Source organism: Oncorhynchus gorbuscha, linkage group LG20 (genome assembly GCF_021184085.1).
Source record: "Oncorhynchus gorbuscha isolate QuinsamMale2020 ecotype Even-year linkage group LG20, OgorEven_v1.0, whole genome shotgun sequence".
Classification (NCBI taxonomy): Eukaryota; Metazoa; Chordata; class Actinopteri; order Salmoniformes; family Salmonidae; genus Oncorhynchus; species Oncorhynchus gorbuscha.
The window spans coordinates 3629329-3652386 of record NC_060192.1 but is presented as its reverse complement, the minus strand read 5'-3'; the positions used below and the strand labels follow the sequence as shown (position 1 = coordinate 3652386).

General features: G+C 44.5%; 1 protein-coding gene across 6 annotated transcripts in view; it reads right to left on the bottom strand.

Moving 5' to 3' along the window:
* Window positions 1–3231: 3231 nt before the first annotated feature.
* The window catches only part of LOC124006760 (microtubule-associated serine/threonine-protein kinase 3-like), a 164992-nt gene continuing 145165 nt past the window's right edge, over window positions 3232–23058 (bottom strand). For 5 of the 6 annotated variants that reach the window (XM_046316886.1, XM_046316887.1, XM_046316892.1 and 2 more), the window contains 13 exons: window positions 22697–22829; window positions 22266–22431; window positions 17750–17851; window positions 15868–15990; window positions 15317–15429; window positions 14507–14628; window positions 14070–14278; window positions 13655–13855; window positions 12556–12782; window positions 12188–12310; window positions 11773–11909; window positions 10520–10704; window positions 3232–10337 (listed from right to left, as the gene is read on the bottom strand). In XM_046316886.1, the coding sequence (XP_046172842.1) occupies window positions 6418–10337; window positions 10520–10704; window positions 11773–11909; window positions 12188–12310; window positions 12556–12782; window positions 13655–13855; window positions 14070–14278; window positions 14507–14628; window positions 15317–15429; window positions 15868–15990; window positions 17750–17851; window positions 22266–22431; window positions 22697–22829 (5761 nt within the window). In that variant the 3' untranslated portion in view covers window positions 3232–6417. The remainder of the gene's footprint in view (window positions 10338–10519; window positions 10705–11772; window positions 11910–12187; window positions 12311–12555; window positions 12783–13654; window positions 13856–14069; window positions 14279–14506; window positions 14629–15316; window positions 15430–15867; window positions 15991–17749; window positions 17852–22265; window positions 22432–22696; window positions 22830–23058) is intronic. The other variant, XM_046316888.1, reaches the window with a different exon arrangement.

Genomic DNA, 23058 nt, shown 5'->3' with positions numbered 1-23058 from the left:
AAGTGCTGTACAGAAACCCAGCCTAAAACCCCAAACAGCAAACAATGCAGGTGTAAAAGCACGGTGGCTAGGAAAAACTCCCTAGAAAGGCCAAAACCTAGGAAGAAACCTAGAGAGGAACCGGGCTATGTGGGGTGGCCAGTCCTCTTCTGGCTGTGCCGGGTAGAGATTATAACAGAACATGACCAAGATGTTCAAATGTTCATAAATGACCAGCATGGTCAAATAATAATAAGGCAGAACAGTTGAAACTGGAGCAGCAGCACAGTCAGGTGGACTGGGGACAGCAAGGAGCCATCATGTCAGGTAGTCCTGGGGCACGGTCCTAGGGCTCAGGTCCTCCGAGAGAGAGAAAGAAAGAGAGAATTAGAGAGAGCATATGTGGGGTGGCCAGTCCTCTTCTGGCTGTGCCGGGTGGAGATTATAACAGAACGTGGCCAAGATGTTCAAATGTTCATAAATGACCAGCATGGTTGAATAATAGTAAGGCAGAACAGTTGAAACTGGAGCAGGAGCATGGCCAGGTGGACTGGGGACAGCAAGGAGTCCTCATGTCAGGTAGTCCTGGGACATGGTCCTAGGGCCCAGGCCAGTTGAAACTGGAGCAGCAGCATGGCCAGGTGGACTGGGGACAGCAAGGAGTCATCATGTCAGGTAGTCCTGGGGCATGGTCCTAGGGCTCAGGTCCTCCGAGAGAGAGAAAGAAAGAGAGAAGGAGAGAATTAGAGAACGCACACTTAGATTCACACAGGACACCTGAATAGGACAGGAGAAGTACTCCAGATAAACAAACTGACCCTAGCCCCCCGACACATAAACTACTGCAGCATAAATACTGGAGGCTGAGACAGGAGGGGTCAGGAGACACTGTGGCCCCATCCGAGGACACCCCCGGACAGGGCCAAACAGGAAGGATATAACCCCACCCACTTTGCCAAAGCACAGCCCCCACACCACTAGAGGGAAATCTTCAACCACCAACTTACCAATTCCAGTGGGTCAGAAGTTTACTAAATTGACTGTGCCTTTAAACAGTTTAGAAAACATTTAAATTGGGGGGGGAGGGGGCAAATAGTCTGGGTAGCCATTTGATTAGCTGTTCAGGAGTCTTATGGCTCCAGGGGTAGAAGCTGTCTTGAGAATCTTGTTTCTCATGGTCCGAGAGTCCTTTAGGTGCCTTTTTGGCAAACTCCAAAGCATGCTGTCATGTGCCTTTTACTGAGGAGGGGCTTCCGTGTGACCATCGGGTTCTTTGTCGCCTCCCTGACCATGTAAATGTGCCTTTTACTGAGCAGGGGCTTCCGTGTGACCATCGGGTTCTTGGTCACCTCCCTGACCATGTAAATGTGCCTTTTACTGAGCAGGGGCTTCCGTGTGACCATCGGGTTCTTGGTCACCTCCCTGACCATGTAAATGTGCCTTTTACTGAGCAGGGGCTTCCGTGTGACCATCGGGTTCTTGGTCACCTCCCTGACCATGTAAATGTGCCTTTTACTGAGGAGGGGCTTCCGTGTGACCATCGGGTTCTTGGTCACCTCCCTGACCATGTAAATGTGCCTTTTACTGAGCAGGGGCTTCCGTGTGACCATCGGGTTCTTGGTCACCTCCCTGACCATGTAAATGTGCCTTTTACTGAGGAGGGGCTTCCGTGTGACCATCCGGTTCTTGGTCACCTCCCTGACCATGTAAATGTGCCTTTTACTGAGGAGGGGCTTCCGTGTGACCATCGGGTTCTTGGTCACCTCCCTGACCATGTAAATGTGCCTTTTACTGAGGAGGGGCTTCCGTGTGACCATCGGGTTCTCGGTCACCTCCCTGACCATGTAAATGTGCCTTTTACTGAGGAGGGGCTTCCGTGTGACCATCGGGTTCTCGGTCACCTCCCTGACCATGTAAATGTGCCTTTTACTGAGGAGGGGCTTCCGTGTGACCATCGGGTTCTCGGTCACCTCCCTGACCATGTAAATGTGCCTTTTACTGAGGAGGGGCTTCCGTGTGACCATCAGGTTCTTGGTCACCTCCCTGACCATGTAAATGTGCCTTTTACTGAAGAGGGGCTTCCGTGTGACCATCGGGTTCTTGGTCACCTCCCTGACCATCTAAACTCAAATATTTTTGACACATTTAACCTCTTATTTTTGTTGGCACATAACTACCTCCATTCTTCCATTCATATGTAAAGGTTACCTTCAGACAGAGTGGTCATATTAGCTAGTAGGCCAAACTGTTCAGACGTTTTCATGAGAATAAGTTTTTCCCGGGGATTTCTGCTGGTTTGACAAACACTGTAGTTCTGCCACTTTCCAAAGCAGATGCGGAATTGTGACATAGGCGGATGAGGTGGATTGACGCGCAGCAAAAAAAAACTGATCTCTGAATTTAACTTTAGGATTTTGATGGGGATTTTTTTCCCACCTCTTGAGAAGAACGCATTTCACTACCTACAACCTGACGTATGCCGATCTTAGTTGTAATAAACTAGTTGTTGCCAATACGAATCCATTCAACTCACTGAATAATGTCCTGCTCAATTTGCCCATTAATCAGATAGAAATAGTTTAAGTAGACTCTGTCAAAAGAGAAAATAACAAAATTGACCTGAGTGACAACCCTTTGGCATGTAACTGTTCCAACATTAATTGGTTGGATTCAAAGCAATACCAATAAAGTGATCTACATAGATAGGACGTGTTGGTTCAAAGGAAAGGTTATCAGATGTGCATTTGCTGGCATGTTCCAATTTGGACATTTCATGTTACGTCAATGGAAATTTTAACAACTGCAAAATAAATAAAACTAAGAAAGAAATAGAGGATATGAAATGCTTTGAAGGGTAACACTTTATTTGGAATCCCCTGCAGATGGTATAGAATCATGGTCAACTTGCTATCAACAAACTGTTCAGCTAACTATCCACTAACCATCGCCCAACCCTCAACTTAACTTAACACAAAAGTAAGCTGTTGCATATCAACAGCTGCAGATGAGAGTTTGTGCATCTTAAAGGGATTATATAAGTAAGTGGGTCAGAACTAAGTTTAGTTCATTGACTAAAACAATCAGGGTAGTTCTACCATATCCATTAGAACTGAACATACCAAGGATAAATACAAGGCCGGGCATGCCGTTTTAGTAGATCTCCTCATAATCTTTATATCACAATGACACAAATAATAATGCATATTCAGATTTTTCGTGATCATGTCATGATCTCAATAAAGAAGAGAAACAGACTTTTACCATGCCTTTTTTATTTTCAGTGTTATGCAACTTTAGAAGTATAAAGATCTGTTTTAATATACATCTATGACATCCATAGATTTCCTTGGGCAAAATACAAAAACTCAAACATCTGTATTGTACAAATCCTAAAAGACAAACCATAGTAAGCAAGTTCATCTAATACTAGTTTCACACATAAAGGAAACTCCAAAAACAAGCAGGACAAATGTGGGACCCGACGGATGTTGAAACAGAGACATTGACCACCACACAGATAGACAGTCTAACACAACAGGGTGGCTGTATAGGTGAGGAAGTCACAGACACTACCGACACGGACATGTTTGCTGTGACGTAGCGTATCGACTTGGCAAATCATTAACACAATATACAAAATATACATCCATGAAGTATTTGTAAACAAACACCGAATGTGCTATTTTTAAAGGATTTAAACATCAATCAGATAAAGGCTTGGGGACGAATAGACACTCCATCATTAAAAGAAAGTGTTTTCTGATTATTTTCCATCTGTATCCACCCACTGGGCACAACGTCTTGTTTTGATTTCACATTTGGTTGAGATGTCATCTAATGTGAATTCAACGCCAAATGAACAAAAAATGTCACCGTGTCATTAAATTTTGGTTAAAGTTAGGTGCAAAAAAATAAAAAATAAAAAAATGAAATTCCCGTACATTGATGACTTTCTTTAAATCCAATCAGTTTTTCACGTTCATTCAACGTCATCCCATTGAATCTTTTTGGTTGAAATGGTTGACTCAACCCGCTTTTGCCCAGTGGGAAGAGCCTGTTTGATAGCGAACAACATTCTCATCTCAATCGTTCTTTCTACTAACTTGTACAACTAGAAGGAAGGGCTAAGGTGTCTAATATTAAGGTGACTTTTTTTCTTCCCCCCCCCCAAAATGTTTGACAATACATTTACAATAACTAAATGAGAAAAGTAAAACTTCAGATTCTTATTTAAAAAAAAAAATCTTTACAATCAATCTCATTCGTTATTTTCTACAATGTGCATTCGTGGGTACAGGTTACCATTTATGTAAATATATAGCGTCCCGTTTAGTTTTTGTTTGCCTCCCTAAGATAAAATAGATTGTCTATTGTAATGACATAGCCTACATTAGAGTAAATATTGTATAGCATATTTTGAAAATCTACTTTGTGTTGGATATTTAGGGTACGCAATCAAAAGGCCTGGCGGCTAAACTACAGGATATGCCTACAATGTAAAAGTCCACTGTTTTTTGATACACAAAGCCACCTAAACATCAGCTGTCTAGAATATAATGACTTATGTATATAAGATTTGTATACTGGTGCATACTGGTGCATTTTGTTCTTACAAAATCAGTCATTTCAAGCCTATTGTTAGCTAGACATTTAACTGGATATTGTTTTCATCTGGCACATAAATGTAGGCGACTGCTTATGGAAAAAAGAAGAGAAAAAACAGGAGTTGAATGAAAATGACAACAACAAAACACTACGAACAATGGAACACAACTTCAGAAGATGATCTGAAATCTAATCTCTTGCAACCCTGACGTTCCCAATATATTTTCGAGACGTTTACTTGAATTTGAGCCCTTTTTTCATTTCCAATACCCAAAAATGCATTTCCCATCGCATGAACATCTATCGCACAAATATAAACAGAACTGGAAAACAACACCCAAATAAGATGCAGATTTACTCCTTAAAAACGGACTTTCACAAATCTCTTCCACAGGCAAACATACTTAGAATCGTTGGTTCATTCCATCAACTCATTGAGCTTGCATTCTACACATTGCCATAATAACATACATATTTTCTCAGTGAAATATTCAAATGTATTGATTGGGCTCAGTGAAATATTCCAGTGTATTAACAATTCTTCATACATTATGGCAAAATCGAGATTGAACACATTCTTGGGAACCACTTGCCTCTTTCAGTTATTTTATTTGTTTATTTTCAACTCTACATTTTTGAGGAAAAGCACAATTGCCCATTTATGCTTTATTTCTATTCAAGTAAAATTCAGAACATATCGGAACTGTTAAAACGACCATGTTAGAGAGGATGTATTTTGGATAGGTATAGATAGACATTATGTTAGCTTATTCTAGACCACAGAATTATCAAGCAGAACATGATTCTGAAATGACATCAACTGAGTATACAAACATGACATTTCAAAATATATACATATAAAACAAACGCTTATATTTACTTAAGCCCATGTATCCCCATTTGTACAGTTAGTGTTGACATAATTACTTTCAAGATATTGCATAAAAATCAAAGGTTAAGAAATGTAGAGATGTGAAAGGAATGTGAATTACAACATAACCTGCTAAGAACAGCACGTTTCTTTTATTCCCCATAACCCTAAGGCCTCATCCACTAAATATGATTCCAGAACCGTAAGATGATTCCATATTAAATAGTTATAGGTAAGAAGTACAGAAAATAGTGTGTTTCTTCTGTGCACCGCTAACCCAAAACCAAAAAAAAAAAAAGCTAACTTCACTTCTTGGTAATACAAAATAAAGAAAAAGCCACATAAGATAAAGTATCTAAACAAACTTGGTGATATTTGACTTCGGTATAACGAGTGTGAGTGAATGATCTGTGTCAATATCACAACGCTTAAACGGTTGACTGGATGATGTGCCATGGCTACTGTGTTTTCAGCTCACATAACTCTTTTGAGTGGGAGTGAAATGGACATAGTTCAGTCTACACGCATCGTAAGTCTGCTACCTTTAATGTCAGGTGCTCTAAACCCAGTGCGAATTCAATTCAACCTGCCCCTGCCATATTGATTGCACATTGCACTCTGCTGTCAATTAAAAATAAAGCCCCCGATCAATCACCAGATACAAATTTGACACCTTTGTTACACACAGCAGAGAACCACAAATGAGCAGCAAATCAGTCTACATTCAGTCCAAAAACATTACAGTTATTGTATCGACCAAGCATTCACAATCACCACCACACACACTCAGGATAACACACAAAAATCTGTCTCTCTCACGCAATATAAACACTGAAGTAACAGCTTCCCCGGTTCTCAAAAAAAATAAAGGCATGATGACACTACTAACAAAAACAAAAATGTTTTATTTCATATCGCAAAAGCAAAGGTGGCTGCCGTCGTATTTTTTTAAAATCCAGCATTTACTTCCTGTTTGCGGGGCCACGTGGCAAATCCTTCAATTGCTTGTGTCGGGCCAAGTCTTTGTCTGAACCTGTGGCTTCTTTCACCACAGCAGCCACTCTTGAAGTCTCTCTCTTGGTGTTTTTCTGTGCAGACGCTACCTCTTGAGCAGATTCCCCTTTCTTCTTGTCAGCCTGTTCTTTTCGGCTGGAGGTTACCTGCTTGTCAGAGTTCGTGACCCTGGGTTCAGCTGTGCTGAGTTTGGCCTGGGGGGTGCTGTTGCTGGGGGTGGTGGCTGCTGGCCCTGTGGCATCCACGCCACCCAGGCCCCTATAAGAGTCCAACCTAAGGCCTTCTGACCTAGGGGCCTCTTCCCTCGGCTTCCCCTGGTCCTCCCTAGAGGTCTGGACCACAGCCTCCTGTCCGGTGCTGCCGTTGGCCCTGCTTGAGAGAGTTCCACCTTTGGGTGGTTGTGCTTCTCTTCTCACTGCTGGGGCTGGCGCCACTGGTAAAGGGGCGGATTGGGAGGGAGCACTGGACCAGGTCGGAGGCTCTTTCTGGGCTTGTCGGGTTGCAGCAAAGATATGGGCTGGCTCTTTCATGACAGTGGTTGCGTTTGGGGAAAGAGTTTTGTGAGGGGGTGATTTATGTTTTGAATCTATGATTTGTCTGACAACTGTTGAAGTAGTGATTTCCTTGTGTTTTGAGTTGATTGAGGTTGAGATCGAGGTTTTCGGAGGGGCTGATTTCTGTTTTGAGTCCAGGTTATCTTTGATGACTTGGGCTGGGGTTGGGGCAAAGGTGTGGGGTTCTGGTTCTTTCTGTTTCTTTTTTGGGTCAGAGTTTTGTCTGACAACTGGAGTTAGGGCAGGAATTTGGGACAAAGATTCCTTTAGTTTGGAGACTGAACTTTCTTTGACATGGCTTTGGACTGAGGTTTTGAGTACGGGATCTTTCCGTTTTGAGTCTGGGATTTCTTTGACCATTGAGACCGAGGTTTTCTGAGACGACTCTTGCGGTTTTGATTCCAGGCTCACTTTGACGACTGGGGCTGTGGCTGGTGTTTTCGCTTCATACCTCCCCCTCTCCTCCTCTGTCTTCCCAAAAGTTTGTGAAGGAAGCGGTGAGTCAGATCTTGGCTTAGTTTTGGGATTGAAGATCGTTTGTTTTGTTGAAGCGGGACTTGGTGGGGACTGTTTCACTGTCCGCACAGGACTCGTCTCTTTGATATTTACATCAGTTTGCTTTTTAGTGATGAGTATTTCTGCCTCAAGAGATCCTTTGACCCAAGTCTTTTCAGCAGGTCGATTTGTTAAAGATAGCTGCTCTCGCTCTCCAGTCTTTGCATTGCTACCCTTCATCTTTGGTGAGGTGGGATCTTCTCTACTTTGCTTCACGACACTACTATTTGCTACCTGACTGCTAAGGGTACAAGCATATTTTCTTTGATCACACTTTTGTGTTGCTTCTGTTTTATCAGTTGCATTGTACAACATTTCGTTAGACAAAACACATTCTACATCCACTTTAGGACTTGTCTCTCTGACTTGGGTCATTTTATCTCTTCCTGCGTTTGCAGTGTGGAGCTCCTCAACAGTAGACACACTGGCCGGTTCATTGGCAGTGTTTGGAACAGGCCTGTTTCTTTGAACCGTGTCCGGATTCTGGGTTTTCTCCGTGCCATGCTGTTTTTGAGAAACTTGACCACTTGTTCGGTTCTTATCTCCAAGACTAGGTATTGGAGCAGGGATGGACGATTGCTTTGTGGTCCCTGTCGAGGGACTGCTGGATAACATCTGCTGTTTTGACAGGTATGGAGTCTGTTCTAAAATATATTGTACAAATGTAGTGATGCTACCTGTATTCTCAGCTGGTCTTTGTTTCTCATTGCTCTGCAGGTAACTGGGCCCTGACTGACAATCTGAACTTTGCTTCACTGGTACAGCTACATGAGGGGCAGTTGTATGAACCTCCACTTTTGGGGCAGGGACAGATGGTGCAGTCTTCCTGGGATTCCCTGGCTTTGCGGCGACAACTGTATCGGATGTCTTGGAGATGTCAATGTTGTTTTGCTGTGCAGGAGCTGAAGTCTCTCGAGGTGGCTCAACCTCCTCCTCCTGGTCTTCGTTGCTGACCTCCCGTATGGAGGGCGTCTTCCCGCAGTGGGAAAAGTGGGCGCTGTGGCGGGATGTCCTATGATCGTGAGCTATCATACTGGACCTGCTCTCTTGTTTCCCACCAAAGTCGGAGACCTCTGCCATGGAGGAAGCCATAGGGGGTTCACTGTGACTAGGTCTGTCGTGTGGCATCTCACCACTGCTACTGCATTTAAACCCAGTGTTGGAAATACTAGCCTCTTTGGCGGGAACTGGGCTGCTGAGGGCCACAACAGCTGCAGGGCTTAGTATACTGGTGGGCGGGCTTTTCTGCTTGTCAGAGGGTTTGAGCAGGGGAATCAACACCTGCCGCTCAACAGGGCTTTGCAGCCATGTGGGTATCCCTATTGAGCCGGCATCGCTGTCGGCCAACTTGGAGAGGCAGGTGTCTGTTTTAGACACCCTTGGCCCGGAAAGAAGGCCAATGTCCAGGGTGCCCTCCAGGGGTTTGAGGGAGGAGACCAGACGCCCCTCCAGCTTGTATTCCGAGGAGGTCTTCCTGAGGGAGCCTTCATTGGAGGAGATGAGCTGGAGTTTCTCCACGGCGCTTCCCTCCCCCCTCCCAGAGAACATCTTGGGGTTCAGGCCCTCAGGGCTGGTGTGGACGCTGCTCATTGTACTTTTGATGTGGTCTAGAGCCAGCGCTGAGTCCAGTTGCAGACTCTTGGAACGTATGGAGCTAAAATGGAGGCTCTCATGAATGCCGGGAGAGAGCCGACACATGCCGCCGTCTTCTCGCTCCTCGAACGACAGCCTCTTTCGGGCAAATTCCATGTTGGGGGCCTTGAAATCAAGCCTGTCTGGCTTACCGCCCTCTTTGCTCTGCCGTGACAGCTGCCACTCAGGCTTCTGGGGGCTCCAGTCAGGATGGATAGAGCACAGAGACGAGTCAGCGCTATTGCCCCCTAGTGGTTCGGGGGTGCCCTCACCGGCACGCGTGTTCAGCTTCTTATACAGAACATCTTTTAGGGTGAAGCTGGCAGCTTTGCCTTCCAGTGAGACTGTATCTGAGCCTTGGCTTCTGCCCTGACATCTTCCTCCTTCAGCACCAGATGTATCAGACTCCTGTAGAGCGTCCTGCTTCTGCAGGGATTCTCGCCTCTCTGACCAGTCCTGTTTCTTCATCACCCCCTTGGCTTTCAGTTTCTCCTTGTCCAGCTCTTCCATAGACTCCTGCCGACCCATCTTGCGGCCAACGGGCCTCTTGAGGCAGCCCTGCTCAGCCGGCCGGACCCGGGTGATGGCCGGAGGCTCGCTGGGCGTCTCCTCCACACGCTGCAGGGTGTGGTGGTCCATGTCCCCAGGACGCACCTCCTCTCCCAGGGCCTCTTCCTGGGTCACCTCCAGGCTGTGCTTCCTGGAACACAGGTGCTTCTTGTCACCCGTGTAGGAGGGTGACAGCTTCTCCTCCGACTGCACCCGCTGGAGGAGCGGCGAGCGGGGCGGCTCCGCACTCTTGGGCCGTACCATGTGGCGGACAATGGTGGGAGGAGAGTGCATCTTGACTGGGAAGGCATGGGTGGTCTTGGAGATCCCCATGGTCCCATGGCTGAGTAAGGGAGACGGTGAGCGCTGCGGGGAGGTGGGCTGGGGGGTCGGAGATGGGGTGCGGGCCAGCGGAGAGAGGGGAATGCTGCCGGCGGACTTGCGACGGCCCTGTCGGAGCCTCTGACCCGTCAGTTTGGGGCCCAGGCCGTGGAGGGTGCTGGGACGAATGTGGCCGGAGCCTGCGGGGGAGTTTGGAGCACTGGAGCTCGGGGAGCTACTCTGAGAGGAGTTGCCACCTGGAAACACAGAGGGAAGGATGTTATTCAACTAATAATCTTCTATAGTGGTAAATATTGTACACCTTCATTTAAGAAATATTGATTGTTTCACTGATAAACACTGCTCAATTCTAAAATGTATTTTATTGTGTACATTTAATTTATTCCATCGAATGTGAGCGATTTACAGTCTATCTCACCTGACTGGTTGAAGTCGGGGGTGGGTCGGAAGGCTGCGGTGGGGGAGCGGGGGGACAGGCTGTGGGTAGGAGACCCTGGGAGACTCTCCCCGGAGGACAGGGAGCGGTTGAGAGAGGAGAAACTACGGCTGGTCTGCAGCAGAGGGGAGGGCTGCATGGCAAAACGCCTGAACACAGACCGCCGCCTGGAGAGAGAGGAGAGAAGACGACGTCAGTCTACCAGCATGAGGCCCAGAAACTCACTAGAATGTATTTGTGGTCTAGACTCTAGAGAGCGTCTAATCTAACAAAACTATCCTTAAAAATGTGTTATAACTTTAAAAACTTAAAAACAGTCCTCTCACTGTCAAATGCATTTATTTTCCGCAAACTTAACATAAACGTAAATATTTGTATGAACATAACAAGATTCAACAACTGAGACATAAACTGAACAAGATCCACAGACATGTGACTAACAGAAATCTTAGTCCCTAATGTGTCACTGAACTAAGGGGAGCCCAGATCTCAATCCCATTGAGTGAGGGACATTCCCCCCAGAAATGTCCAGGAACTTGCAGGTGCCTTGGTGGAAGAGTGGGGTAACATCTCACAGCAAGAACCGGCAAATCTGGTGCAGTCCATGAGGAGGAGATGCACTGCAATACTTAATGCAGCTGCTGTCCACACCAGATACTGACTGTAACTTTTGATTTTGACCCCCCCCCCCCTTTGTTCAGGGACACATTATTCCATTTATGTTAATCACATGTCTGTGGAACTTGATCAGTTTATGTCTCAGTTGTTGAATCTTGTTATGTTCATACAAATATTTACACATGTTAAGTTTACGGAAAATTATATGCAGTTGACAGTGAGAGGACGTTTATTTATTTTTTGCTGTGTTGATGATCATTGTTCTTAAACGGTGGTATAACAATGTTTATGTTCTTGAGTAACCAATAAAACCATTCATTCAATCAACAATGAAAGCCACAGTGAGATCTTTTGGAATGTAAAACTTGACCGACAGTGGTGATGAGAGTTGTCGTTGTCGAGTAGTGACAGGGGGGAATTTGAGCACTGTTGCAAGGAGCCACAGCTACACCCCGTGGTTATACTGTTATATGACAAAACCTGAAAAGACTTCCTGTACAAGCTCACTAGTGACCTCTACAGAGCACACTGTATAGAGACCTAGTTCATTGGTTCATATCTAATAATGAAATGGTTTCTCATATAGAAAACAACAAAGCCAAACATGAAATTCGTGCCTTTCTTGCGTCTTCTCCTTCTTGGGCTTCTTGGTGCGTCGGATCATCTTGCTCCTGCAGCTGTTCCTCCTGGCAGGCCCCGTTTTGATGGAGGTGTTCTCAAACGGTGTGGTGGAGATGGCCACCTTACTGCCACTCTGGAAAGGAAGCAGATACACGGACACATGAGATAAACTGGCCCAAAATGAATGAGCTCCATTGTGAGAGTGTTAAGTTAGAAACAGGGTTGGAAACAAAATAGTTGGCTGGACGACTGTAAATGAAATTACTGGTAGATAAACAGTGCGCTCTATCATAGAAATACCTTTCAAATATACCTTATGCTTATACGATTACGTCGCTCCCCTTTGTGGACAATTGCTACTAGCAGTTACAGTACATCTGATGAAAGCTTTATATCCAATGGTTCTCTGACCTTGAGCAGCAGTTCCACCACCTCAGTGTGGACCAGGCCGTGGACCGGCTCTCCATTCACATGAGTGATGAGGTCACCAGCTTTCAGCCCCGCCTTCAGGGCCGGACCCGGGTCCTCCACATTCTAAACACATAGAAACACAGTTAGCTACTTGTATCTATCACACTCAATAATGAGATCACATTGCAGTACAAAAACAAAACATTGTTTCCCACGGTACAGGTTTAATTGAATACAGCCACTTAACGTATTATTCAATATCCAATGACACGGATGGAAGTGACCATCAGAAATGTGCTGTATTACCGGCACTTCATTAGCTATTTGACTGTGTTTGTCCCAACATGGTGAAACAACGCTGTTCTTACTAAGACCGTGTGGTAGACAGTGTAGACGTCGCGGTCGCAGGCGTACACCGGGATGGCCCGCAGCGTGAAACCAAACTTCTTCCCCGAGCTGTGGATGATGATTGGCTGCCGAGGGCAGATGACGCAGAGGGAGGAGTCTCGGCTGGGGGAGGAGTCACGAGAAGATGGGTCCGAGGAGAGGGAGTAGGGGGATATGGGGCTGGCCAGAGGGGATTCCCCGAAGATATCTGGAACAATAAGGCAGACAAATAAATGTCATTATTTTGAATGATTAAAAATGGCTGTAAATATCACAAAGCATTTAAGAAGAATGAGAAAGACATTTCTAATGATATCTGTACCAATATGAGACACACATTAACGAAAGGCATTTTACTAAGGGAAATAATGTGGCCATTGTGATACAATCAAGAGACTAATCTGGGAATCTGCCAGATAGTGTGAAAGAGAAATAAGTGTTGCCATAAAGTTTTTTTTTAATAGCACACCGTCAATTTGAATTCTAAAAATTCTTCAAACCAAAAAACCCAGTGGAGGTTCATTTAAAGGTAAAAACACAGACACACAGACAAGGACCGCTACTGTCATTTCTATTGACCTGTTTTCCACTGGCAATCCCCTCAGTACCCAGCTGTTCCTATAAAGCCTGGGAGCCATGAATTACTGTGTCCCTGCTGGGAGTGAGCCCTTAGGGATTTACTCTCCTCCCAACAGTGGAAGGGCCTCTCAGCTCACCACCGAGTTAGTGGCTCCTCTTCTGGGCTACTGCGCACACAGCCAACTCCATAAACTGGAGCCTCATCCCAGCAGGAGCTGTGCCAATTTCACACAGATCTTTCATCTCGGCATCTTTCATCTCTTTCACACTCCTCTCTCGAAATCCATCGCTCTAATTCTAATTACGTGCTCACGCTTACTCCTCATCCTGTCCTCTAACCTCCTCTAAATCGAAATGCTAGAGATCACAGGGGTTGTGTGTGTGTGTGTGTGTGTGTGTGTGTGTGTGTGTGTGTGTGTGTGTGTGTGTGTGTGTGTGTGTGTGTGTGTGTGTGTGTGTGTGTGTGTGTGTGTGTGTGTGTGTGTGTGTGTCCCCTCTCACCTCCAGGGATCATGAGGGAGAGGGCACTAGCTGAGACAGACTTGGAAACTTTGGCAACACCACCATGCTTATCCCCGTGTCCATCGGGCTGCAGGCCGCCATGCTGCCCTGCCAGGTCCATGGGAGTCTTGGAGGAGGAGTCAGGGCTGTCTATGCCCTCATCCCTGGAAGGAAGCGGGTCCAGGTGCTCTGAGAAACTACCTACAGACCAAAGAAGAACAGGATACAATTATGCCAAAAATGTTCCATACATGTTTTTGTTACAATCGAGCACATTAAAAACCTTGAACCATATCATAACTATCACTACCAGTTGAACCCACAGTCTTAAACACCCAACACGATGCCCATATCTAGCATTATCCCTACATCTTCTACCAGCTCTAACCAGTGCTCTAGGCCCAGGCCTCCATACCAGAGAGAGTAGCCCCGCTGTGCGTGCTCCCGGGGGTGGTTGCGTCAGCCTCGTCCTCTCCGACGGAGAAGGGCCCCTTGCTGGGGTCCCTCAGGACCAGGGACTCCTCATCTCCGTCCTCTGCCGAGATGGCAAACTTGGGGAGGAGGCCGGGGGGGCGAAGGCCCATGCTAGTGCTCTCTGTGTCCGAGGATCGGGACAGGGAGTGCCTGAGGGGAGAGAATGGAAATAGGTAAATATCAACCACCCTCAGAAAAGAAACATTCAAAACATACTAGTTTACTGTATTATAATTGTTGTACTGACTAATTGGGTTATGCATTGCAAGTGTAATGGTGATGAGAACTGAATGAATAGTGAACCAAAAGATGTGTGAGAACAATAGATGGTCATTAATCAGAGTTTGAGTGTAACAGAAGGGATATTGTGAAGCGTACATTTCAGTGAACTCCGGTGTCCAGCTCAGAGAGTTCACAGTCAGAGAGCTCTCACTCTTCTTCTCCTCCGTCTCGCCCTTCTCCTCCAGCTGGCCACGGGACAGGTCCAAACTGCTGTACACCTACACACCACACAGACCGAGAGACAGACACACAGACAGAGACCTTACAGACTGTCCTCATAGAGGAAAAACAACTACTGTACACCTAAAGACATCACTCATAAATATATCCATTCATAGTATGAAAAAGTTGGGACAGACCTTGATACAATAGAAAACAGGCAGTGATTCCAAAATAGCGGTAGCAGCCAATGCTTAGACTGCTAGGCTGTGCACTATAAACTGGTGGTTCGTGGTGGATCACGGAACAAAAACTATTCCTCCTGCCTTCGAAGGCACATTGTTTCCAGAGGCAGAGCATACTGCAATGCAGCATAACAACGCGCACGTGTTGGCATTGTGTTCTACGTTCTCCCAAAATAGATCTGATTTGCAGCAGAACATTTATGCAAAGCTGAGACTTACATTGCATGATGTAGGGGGTTGGGGTAAAGATGCATAGCATGTCTTATGGACCAAACCAAGTCTGTTCCATATGAAATCTTACATGTTGAGTTAACACTGAAAGCATTCCAGATGTTGGTTTGAGCTACCATCCTTTCCTGTTTATGTTGATACACAATTGGCTTTCCAGCATACGGAGTGATATGGAAGTGTGCGAGCAGTGACGCCTTGAGTGATCGCTTTTGTGACTTACCGAGAGAGTGAGAGAAACAGCAAGAGAGCGAGAGAAAGAAAGAGAACACACCTTGGAGAACCTGTGAGAGCAGGAGGAGAACTGTCGTAGCTCCACATTGAAGTCTTCATCATTCGTATCCTCCTCCTCCTCCGTCTCCAGGTGATGGTACCTATCTGATCGAGCTGTGGGGGGAAAAAAACTTTACATTTCGAAGTAGCTGTATTCTATAGTATAGATTACTGTATTTTTTAAGAACAAGAAGTAGACTAGACTCACTGTCAAAGTAGCTGTATTCTATAGTATAGATTACTGTACTTTAAGAACAGGAAGTAGACTAGACTCACTGTCGAAGTAGCTGTATTCTATAGTATAGATTATTGTATTTTTTAAGAGCAGGAAGTAGACTAGACTCACTGTCGAAGTAGCTGTATTCCATAGTATAGATTACTGTATTTTTTAAGAGCAGGAAGTAGACTAGACTCACTGTCGAAGTAGCTGTATTCTATAGTATAGATTACTGTACTTTAAGAACAGGAAGTAGACTAGACTCACTGTCGAAGTAGCTGTATTCTATAGTATAGATTACTGTACTTTAAGAACAGGAAGTAGACTAGACTCACTGTCGAAGTAGCTGGTGTCGTCCTCTGACTCCAGCTGAGGGATGAACTCAGCCTTCTGTCTCAGCAGACTGTCCCAGTCCAGAGTGTGGAAGAACTGGTGGTGCTTCACCTCATACGCACCGCCTAAGGAAGGATGCACAGACACATTATGAACAGACACATATAACCTGACAGAGCTTGAGAGAATCTGCAGAGAAGGTGTGCCAAGCTTGCAGCGTCACACACAAGAAGGCTCGAGGCTGCAATCGCTGCAAAAGGTGCTTCAACAAAGTACTGAGTAAAGGGTCTGAATACTTATGTAAATGTGCTATGTTTTTTTGTTTTTAGCTTTGTCATTATGGCGTATTGATGAGGGGGGGGAATGTTTTAAATCCATTTTAGAATAAGGTTGTAAACGTAACAAAATGTGGAAAAAGTCAAGGGGTCTGAATACTTTATGAATGCACTGTACGCACACACACACAGTGGTGTAAAGTACTTAATAAAAATACTTTGAAGTACGACTTAAGTAGTTTTTTGTTGTATCTGTACTTTACTATGTCTTTTTCAGACAATTTCTACTTTTACTCAACTACATTCCTAAAGAAAATAATTATCTTTTTACTCCATCCATTTTCCCTGACACCCACAAGTATTTGTTATATTTTGAATGTTGAGCAGAACCGGAAAAGTGTTCAATTCACACGCTTATCAAGAGAAGATCCATGGCATCGCTACTGCCTTTGATCTGGCGGTTTCACTAAACACACACATGATGTCTAAGTGTTGGAGCCCCTGGGTTTCCGTACAACACAAAAAAACAAGAAAATGGTGCCATCTGGTTTGTAGTATTTTACTAAGTGACTCTCACTTGAGTCATTTTCTATTAAGGTATCTTTACTTTTACTCAAGTATGGCAAATGGGGTACTTTTTCCACCTCTGCATACACAAACAGACTCACAGAGATGGACAGAGATGGACACATATCTTAACACTTCTGATCCATTCAAGACAAAAGTTGACATTGAACAGCGGTGCCACTGCCCCAACACAAAAGGAAATGCAGACGCTAACATTTCATCCTCTTTTTTTACTGGCCAGCACCCAAAAGTGACATCACCAGCCATCAATTATGCAGCGCAATTTCCTGCCAGTGACCTTTGAGGAAGAGACGGAGTGCCGCCGGTGAATAGCTTGACCCCAACCTCTGGATCTGATGAATACAGTCCTGTATAGCCTGCTGTGCAGGAGACAAAGACGCGGCGTCCCAAATGGCACCCTATTCCCTTCACGGTGCACTACTTTTGACCAGAGCCCTATATAGCAAATAGGGTGCCATTTAAGACACGGTGGGGAGCCCGTGGCTTCATCTCAGGTCAGGGACAATGTTTATGATTCGCAGACGCTGAGGATGCGTGACCTTGCCCGGGTCGACATTCGAGGTGGCCCGGGAGGAATTATTGTAATTGGGGAAAGGAAAAGGTGAAGCAGCGGGGTTTTGTGATAAACTCTTCCGCCCATTTGGTTGATCCCATTTGTCCAGCCTTGTATCTTTAAATAACGGGCTGTGCTGAGAAGGCACCAAGAGAGTTATGACAATAACCACTGTCTGTACCTGGACAGTTTTAACTGAGGCGAGAGGACGCTCCCTGGTAGGTCATAACTGTTAGTATGTCTTTGAACACCTTCAACCTCTAATAATAGAAAACATTTCATTTCCAGTACCCTGTGCTGAGTTTCAACAAATTAAACGTAGCCCCAATAAATCCAATCTTTTGCCTGACTCACATAAATATGGGGCCGACTCTAACCGTAATCTGCTTGGTGGATGTGAAACCAGGCCAAGCCTAGTACAGCTTGGTTTGGTAGAGTGAAAAAGGTATTTGTATGTGGCACAACTACCTGTTCCCATCCTCTCCAGAGGGTTCTGTCTGAGTAGCAGGGTGATCAGCTCCTGGGAGTCGGCAGGGGGAGCATCTTCTCCTTCCGGCCAGTTGATCACATCTTGGAAACGACAACACACTCAGTTAGTACTTAGCAATATCCCATAGAAACACACACCGAGTTAGCTAGCCATTAGCACTATCCCATAGACAACACATACGGAGTTAGCAGTTATCCACATTTAACAGTCCCACAGTCAATCTGATTAATGCATGTCATTGAGAGTTTCCTCAGACAAAAGGGCATATTGTTATTCACACCATTGAATTTGGAAATTGGCGATATTCACACCCTCAAGGATGAGATGAAATTCATGATTGTCTGTTCTCCAGTACTGGAATAATATGTATTATCCAGGTCTGAATTTTTTAAATAATTACAATGCCTTCAGAAAGTATTCATACCCTTCGATTTATCCACGTGACTCGTTTCAGGAAAGTGGGCGTATGTCGCGCCATTTTTAAATGTATTTTTATTATCAAAATGCGTTTTTTAGGCAGAAATGCCTTCTGGAACATGTGAACTTCATGCGCCTTAATAATAAACTTGTATGCCATCTGTAAATATGAATCAAATTGGTTTAGCCACAGAAAAAGACAACAACCATCCCGCCAGCCATGATTGGCTGAGATAATGAGTAGGTTCGATATGCAGCGACATGAGTTGGAATTGATCTGCCATGTAGCTCGCTGCTGTCTATAACATGAGCTGGTCAGTATGTGTAGGCTTTCTAATCTGCTAACACTGCATACAATGTCGCTCTCCATTTTCTGGAGAACCAGAGTTTTGAAGGCAGTGGAATTAGAGTATGATCGCTAAGGTGATGGAGATAATTCTGCCGTTTGATTGCAAAAAGAGAACTGTTGTATAAAACACCCGACTCTGGATTATGTCTTCAAACTAATGGTAACCATGGCATCCGTGAGAGAGAGGGACAAGCGTCCATCCACGTTAACGGGTAAGATAGTCTAGCTAGCTATATTTTCAGATATGATATTTCTCATTTTGTCAGAAAAGTCGTTATCATTTCAAGTTAAAGCCTACTGTTAGCTAGTTAGCTAACGTTAGCTGGCTGGCTAGTTAGCTAATGTTACGTGTATGATCTGTGTAGTAATATTATTCAAATCTCTGAGCCATTTGCATTGCTAGTTATAGCCTAATGTTAGCTGGCTCAAATTGAACCTGGTTGGTTATCTACCTGCAGATTCATGCAGGGTAGTAACGTTATTAAATGGGATTATGGTTAATTGTTTAGCTTGCTAGCTAGCTAGCTAGCTACAAGTCTAAACAAAAGATTACATTATGCAAGTAACTATTTCAATATAATGTTCATAATGTCACTGCAACAACTGTCGATAGACGTAGCTGGTAATCGCAGAATAATTTACGAACGGTCAACACCCATTGAATAGGGCCTGTGTCACTAATCGTTGGCATAAAAACGTCAGTAAATTTTTGCCAACAGCACATTTGCAGTCACCAACGCTCTATCTAACGTATAAAAGCCTAACAAGTTCTGCTAGAGTGAGTCAAATGGTCAGAGACCATCTCACATGTATGTTCTGAAGCCATTCCAGCGCTGCTTTGGGTGTGTGGTTGGGGTCATTGTCCTGTAGAAACGTAAGTCTTTGCCCCAGTCGAAGGTTGTTTGCACTCTGAAGCAGGATTTTGCTCTATTTGACCCCATTGATTGTTTCCTCTATCTTTACCAGTCTCCCAGTCCTTGCCGCTGAAAAACATCCCATCCTCATAGCATGATGCTGCCACCACCATGCTTCATCTTAGGGATGGTGTTAGACAGGTGATGAGCTGTACCTGGTTTTCTCTAGACAGGGCTTTGCATTCAGGCCAAAGAGTTACATTTTTGTCTCATCAGACCACAAAATCATTTGCCTTATGCTCTCAGTCTCTCAAGTTCCTTTTTGCAAACTCCAGGAGTGTCATGTGCCCTTTTTCTCAGGAGTGACTTCCGTCTGGCCACTCTCCCATAACGCCCAGATTGGTGAAGTGCTGTAGAGACTGTTGTCCTTCTGGCAGGTTCTCCCATCTCAGCCAATGAACTCTGTAGCTCTGTCAGATTGGTCATTGGGTTCTTGGTCACCGCCCTGACCAAGGTCCTTCTTGCCCGTTTGGTCAGGATCGGGGTAGAGTCTGGGTAGTTCCATATCTTTTCCATTTCCCAATGACCACTGTGGTCTTGGAAACTTTCAACACTCTAGAAATGGTTGTATACCCTTCCCCAGATATATGCAGTGGTGTAAAGTACTTAAGTAAAAATACTTTAAAGTACTACTGTACTTAAGTAGTTTTTTTTGGGGGTATCTGTACTTTACTTTTTATATTTTTGCCAACTACATTCCTAAAGAAAATAATGTACTTTATACTCCATACATTTTCCCTGACATCGAAAAGTACGTGTTACAATTTGACAGGAAAATGGTTGAATTCACACACTTCAAGAGTGAGTGAGAACATCCCTGGTCATCCCTCCTGCCTCTGATCTGGAGGACTCACTAAACAGAGAACATCCCTGGTCATCCCTACTGCCTCTGATCTGGAGGACTCACTAAACAGAGAACATCCCTGGTCATCCCTCCTGTCTCTGATCTGGCAGACTCACTAAACAGAGAACATCCCTGGTCATCCCTCCTGTCTCTGATCTGGCAGACTCACTAAACAGAGAACATCCCTGGTCATCCCTCCTGTCTCTGATCTGGCAGACTCACTAAACAGAGAACATCCCTGGTCATCCCTCCTGCCTCTGATCTGGAAGACTCACTAAACAGAGAACATCCCTGGTCATCCCTCCTGCCTCTGATCTGGAGGACTCACTAAACAGAGAACATCCCTGGTCATCCCTCCTGCCTCTGATCTGGAGGACTCACTAAACAGAGAACATCCCTGGTCATCCCTCCTGCCTCTGATCTGGAGGACTCACTAAACAGAGAACATCCCTGGTCATCCCTACTGCCTCTGATCTGGAGGACTCACTAAACAGAGAACATCCCTGGTCATCCCTACTGCCTCTGATCTGGAGGACTCACTAAACAGAGAACATCCCTGGTCATCCCTACTGCCTCTGATCTGGAGGAATAACTAAACACAAATGCTTTGTTTGTAAATTATGTCAGAGTGTTGGTGTGCGCCCCTGAATATCAGTCAATAAAAAGAGAAAAAATAAAATTGTGCCATCTGGTTTGCTTAATATAAGGAATTTGAAATATTTTGACTTTTGATACTTAAGTACATTTTAGCAATTCCATTTACTTTTGATACTTAAGTATATTTACTTACTTTTGGACTTTTACTCTAGTAGTATTTTACTGGGTGACTTTCCCTTTTACTTGAGTCATTGTCGATTAAGGTATCTTTACTTTTACTCCAGTATGACAATTGAGTACTTCTCCCACCACTGGATATATGCCTCATCACAATTTTATTTTGGACAGTTCCTTGGACTTCATAGTATAGTTTCTGCTTTTACATGCACTGTCAACTGTGGGACATTATTTACACAGGTGTGTTTCTTTCTAAACCATGTCCAAAAAAAATTAATTGGCCACAGGTGGACTCTAATCAAGTTGTAGTGGCGTCTCAAGGATGATCAGAGGAAATTGGATGCACCTGAGCTCAATGTAGAGTGTCATAGCAAAAGGGTGGGAATACTTATTTAAATGAAATATTTTTAATTTTCAATAATTTAGCAAAAATGTCTAAAAACATCTCACTTTGTCATTATGGGGTACTGTGTGTAAAAAACAAGCAATTGAATCAATTTTGAATTCAGACTGTAACACAATAAAATGTGAAATAAGTCAAGGGGTATGACTAATTTCTGAAGGTACTGTATGTGATTAAAATATCTGTCTGTGTGTTCATGTGTGTTCGACAAGTGTAGCCTGTTCGCAAAAGTTGAAAAATAGCAGCATACACCAGTATAGACTGCGCCATTCCACGGATTTCTCTTTGGCGCCATTTTGCTCCCATTTTCATCAAATTTGGGAGTGAAGCATGAATATGCATGGTGGCCCTCAGGCCTGAGCAGCGTGGCATTCAGCTCAGCGTGTTCAGAGCCCTTTAATTAACACTGCGTCCCTCTGGCCTGCCATGATGGAGAGCACAACAAATCTGTCGTGGCAGCACATTCATTAACATAGGATAGAGGGAACACTTGGGTTCTCTGTAAACTATCATAAAGTTATCAAAAACTTGAAAAAAAAATGTATGTCTCATGTCAAGCTGAATCCACACACCATCTGTTTTGTGCATTACATGCCTTAATCCCAAATGAATTGGAAAGATTGGCACCATCTAATTCCATACTGAATAATTAGATATTACCATTAAGGCCTGCATATGTTTGTCCTACTTAGTTATGCATTGCTGTCAACGTTAAGTGCAAATTCGACTTCATTGGAACTTAGGATTCGCCCCATTAGTCAAATCACAAGGAGAGAAGAGAGTTAAGACTGACCGCTGATGACCTGCCCAAACAGTTCTTCTGGTGTGTCTCCAAAGAAGGGTACGCAGCCGACCAGAAACTCATAGAGGATGATGCCCATAGCCCACCAGTCCACAGGCTTCCCATAGCCCTGTCTCAGGATCACCTCTGGAGCAATGTACTCTGGGGTCCCACACACCTGCAGACACAGACAGAAGGCAACAGGTATAGTAGGCACATTATAATAGTAGTATGTTTTGGTGAAAGGTTGAGGCTGGACATTGTCACATTGGAAAAATAATAACCTGAAAGCTGTTGGTATCCAACTTCTGAACACTTCGAACAGTGTTCAGACTGAATACCATAGTTGTCATGTTCTCTCTGCTTTCTTGTTTTCATTACCAAAATAAATAAATGAGCAAGAAAGATTGGCTTAGAATGTCATTCATCTCCACACAATGTACCTGCTTATCAGAGAACTCCCGGGCGTCCTTCTCTATGTGTCCCTCGTACAGGTTAGTGGTCATGTTCATCAGGCCCACCTTGGACAGCCCAAAGTCTGTCAACTTGATGTGGCCCATGGAGGTCACCAGCAGACTGGGGAAGGGAGAGAGTGAGAGAAGACCATAACATGGATGCCAATGGCAGAAGATAGCGTCCGGCATTGTTGGAGCTCAGGAAACATACCAGACCCTGCAGTTACATCTGCAACCCTGTACATGTGACTGTACAACTACAAAATCTCACTCAATTGGCACAATAACATCACTCAAGCGACTGGCAATTTCAAAACAAATGGGCCAAGTTTGAAGTTGTCTTGGTGTGA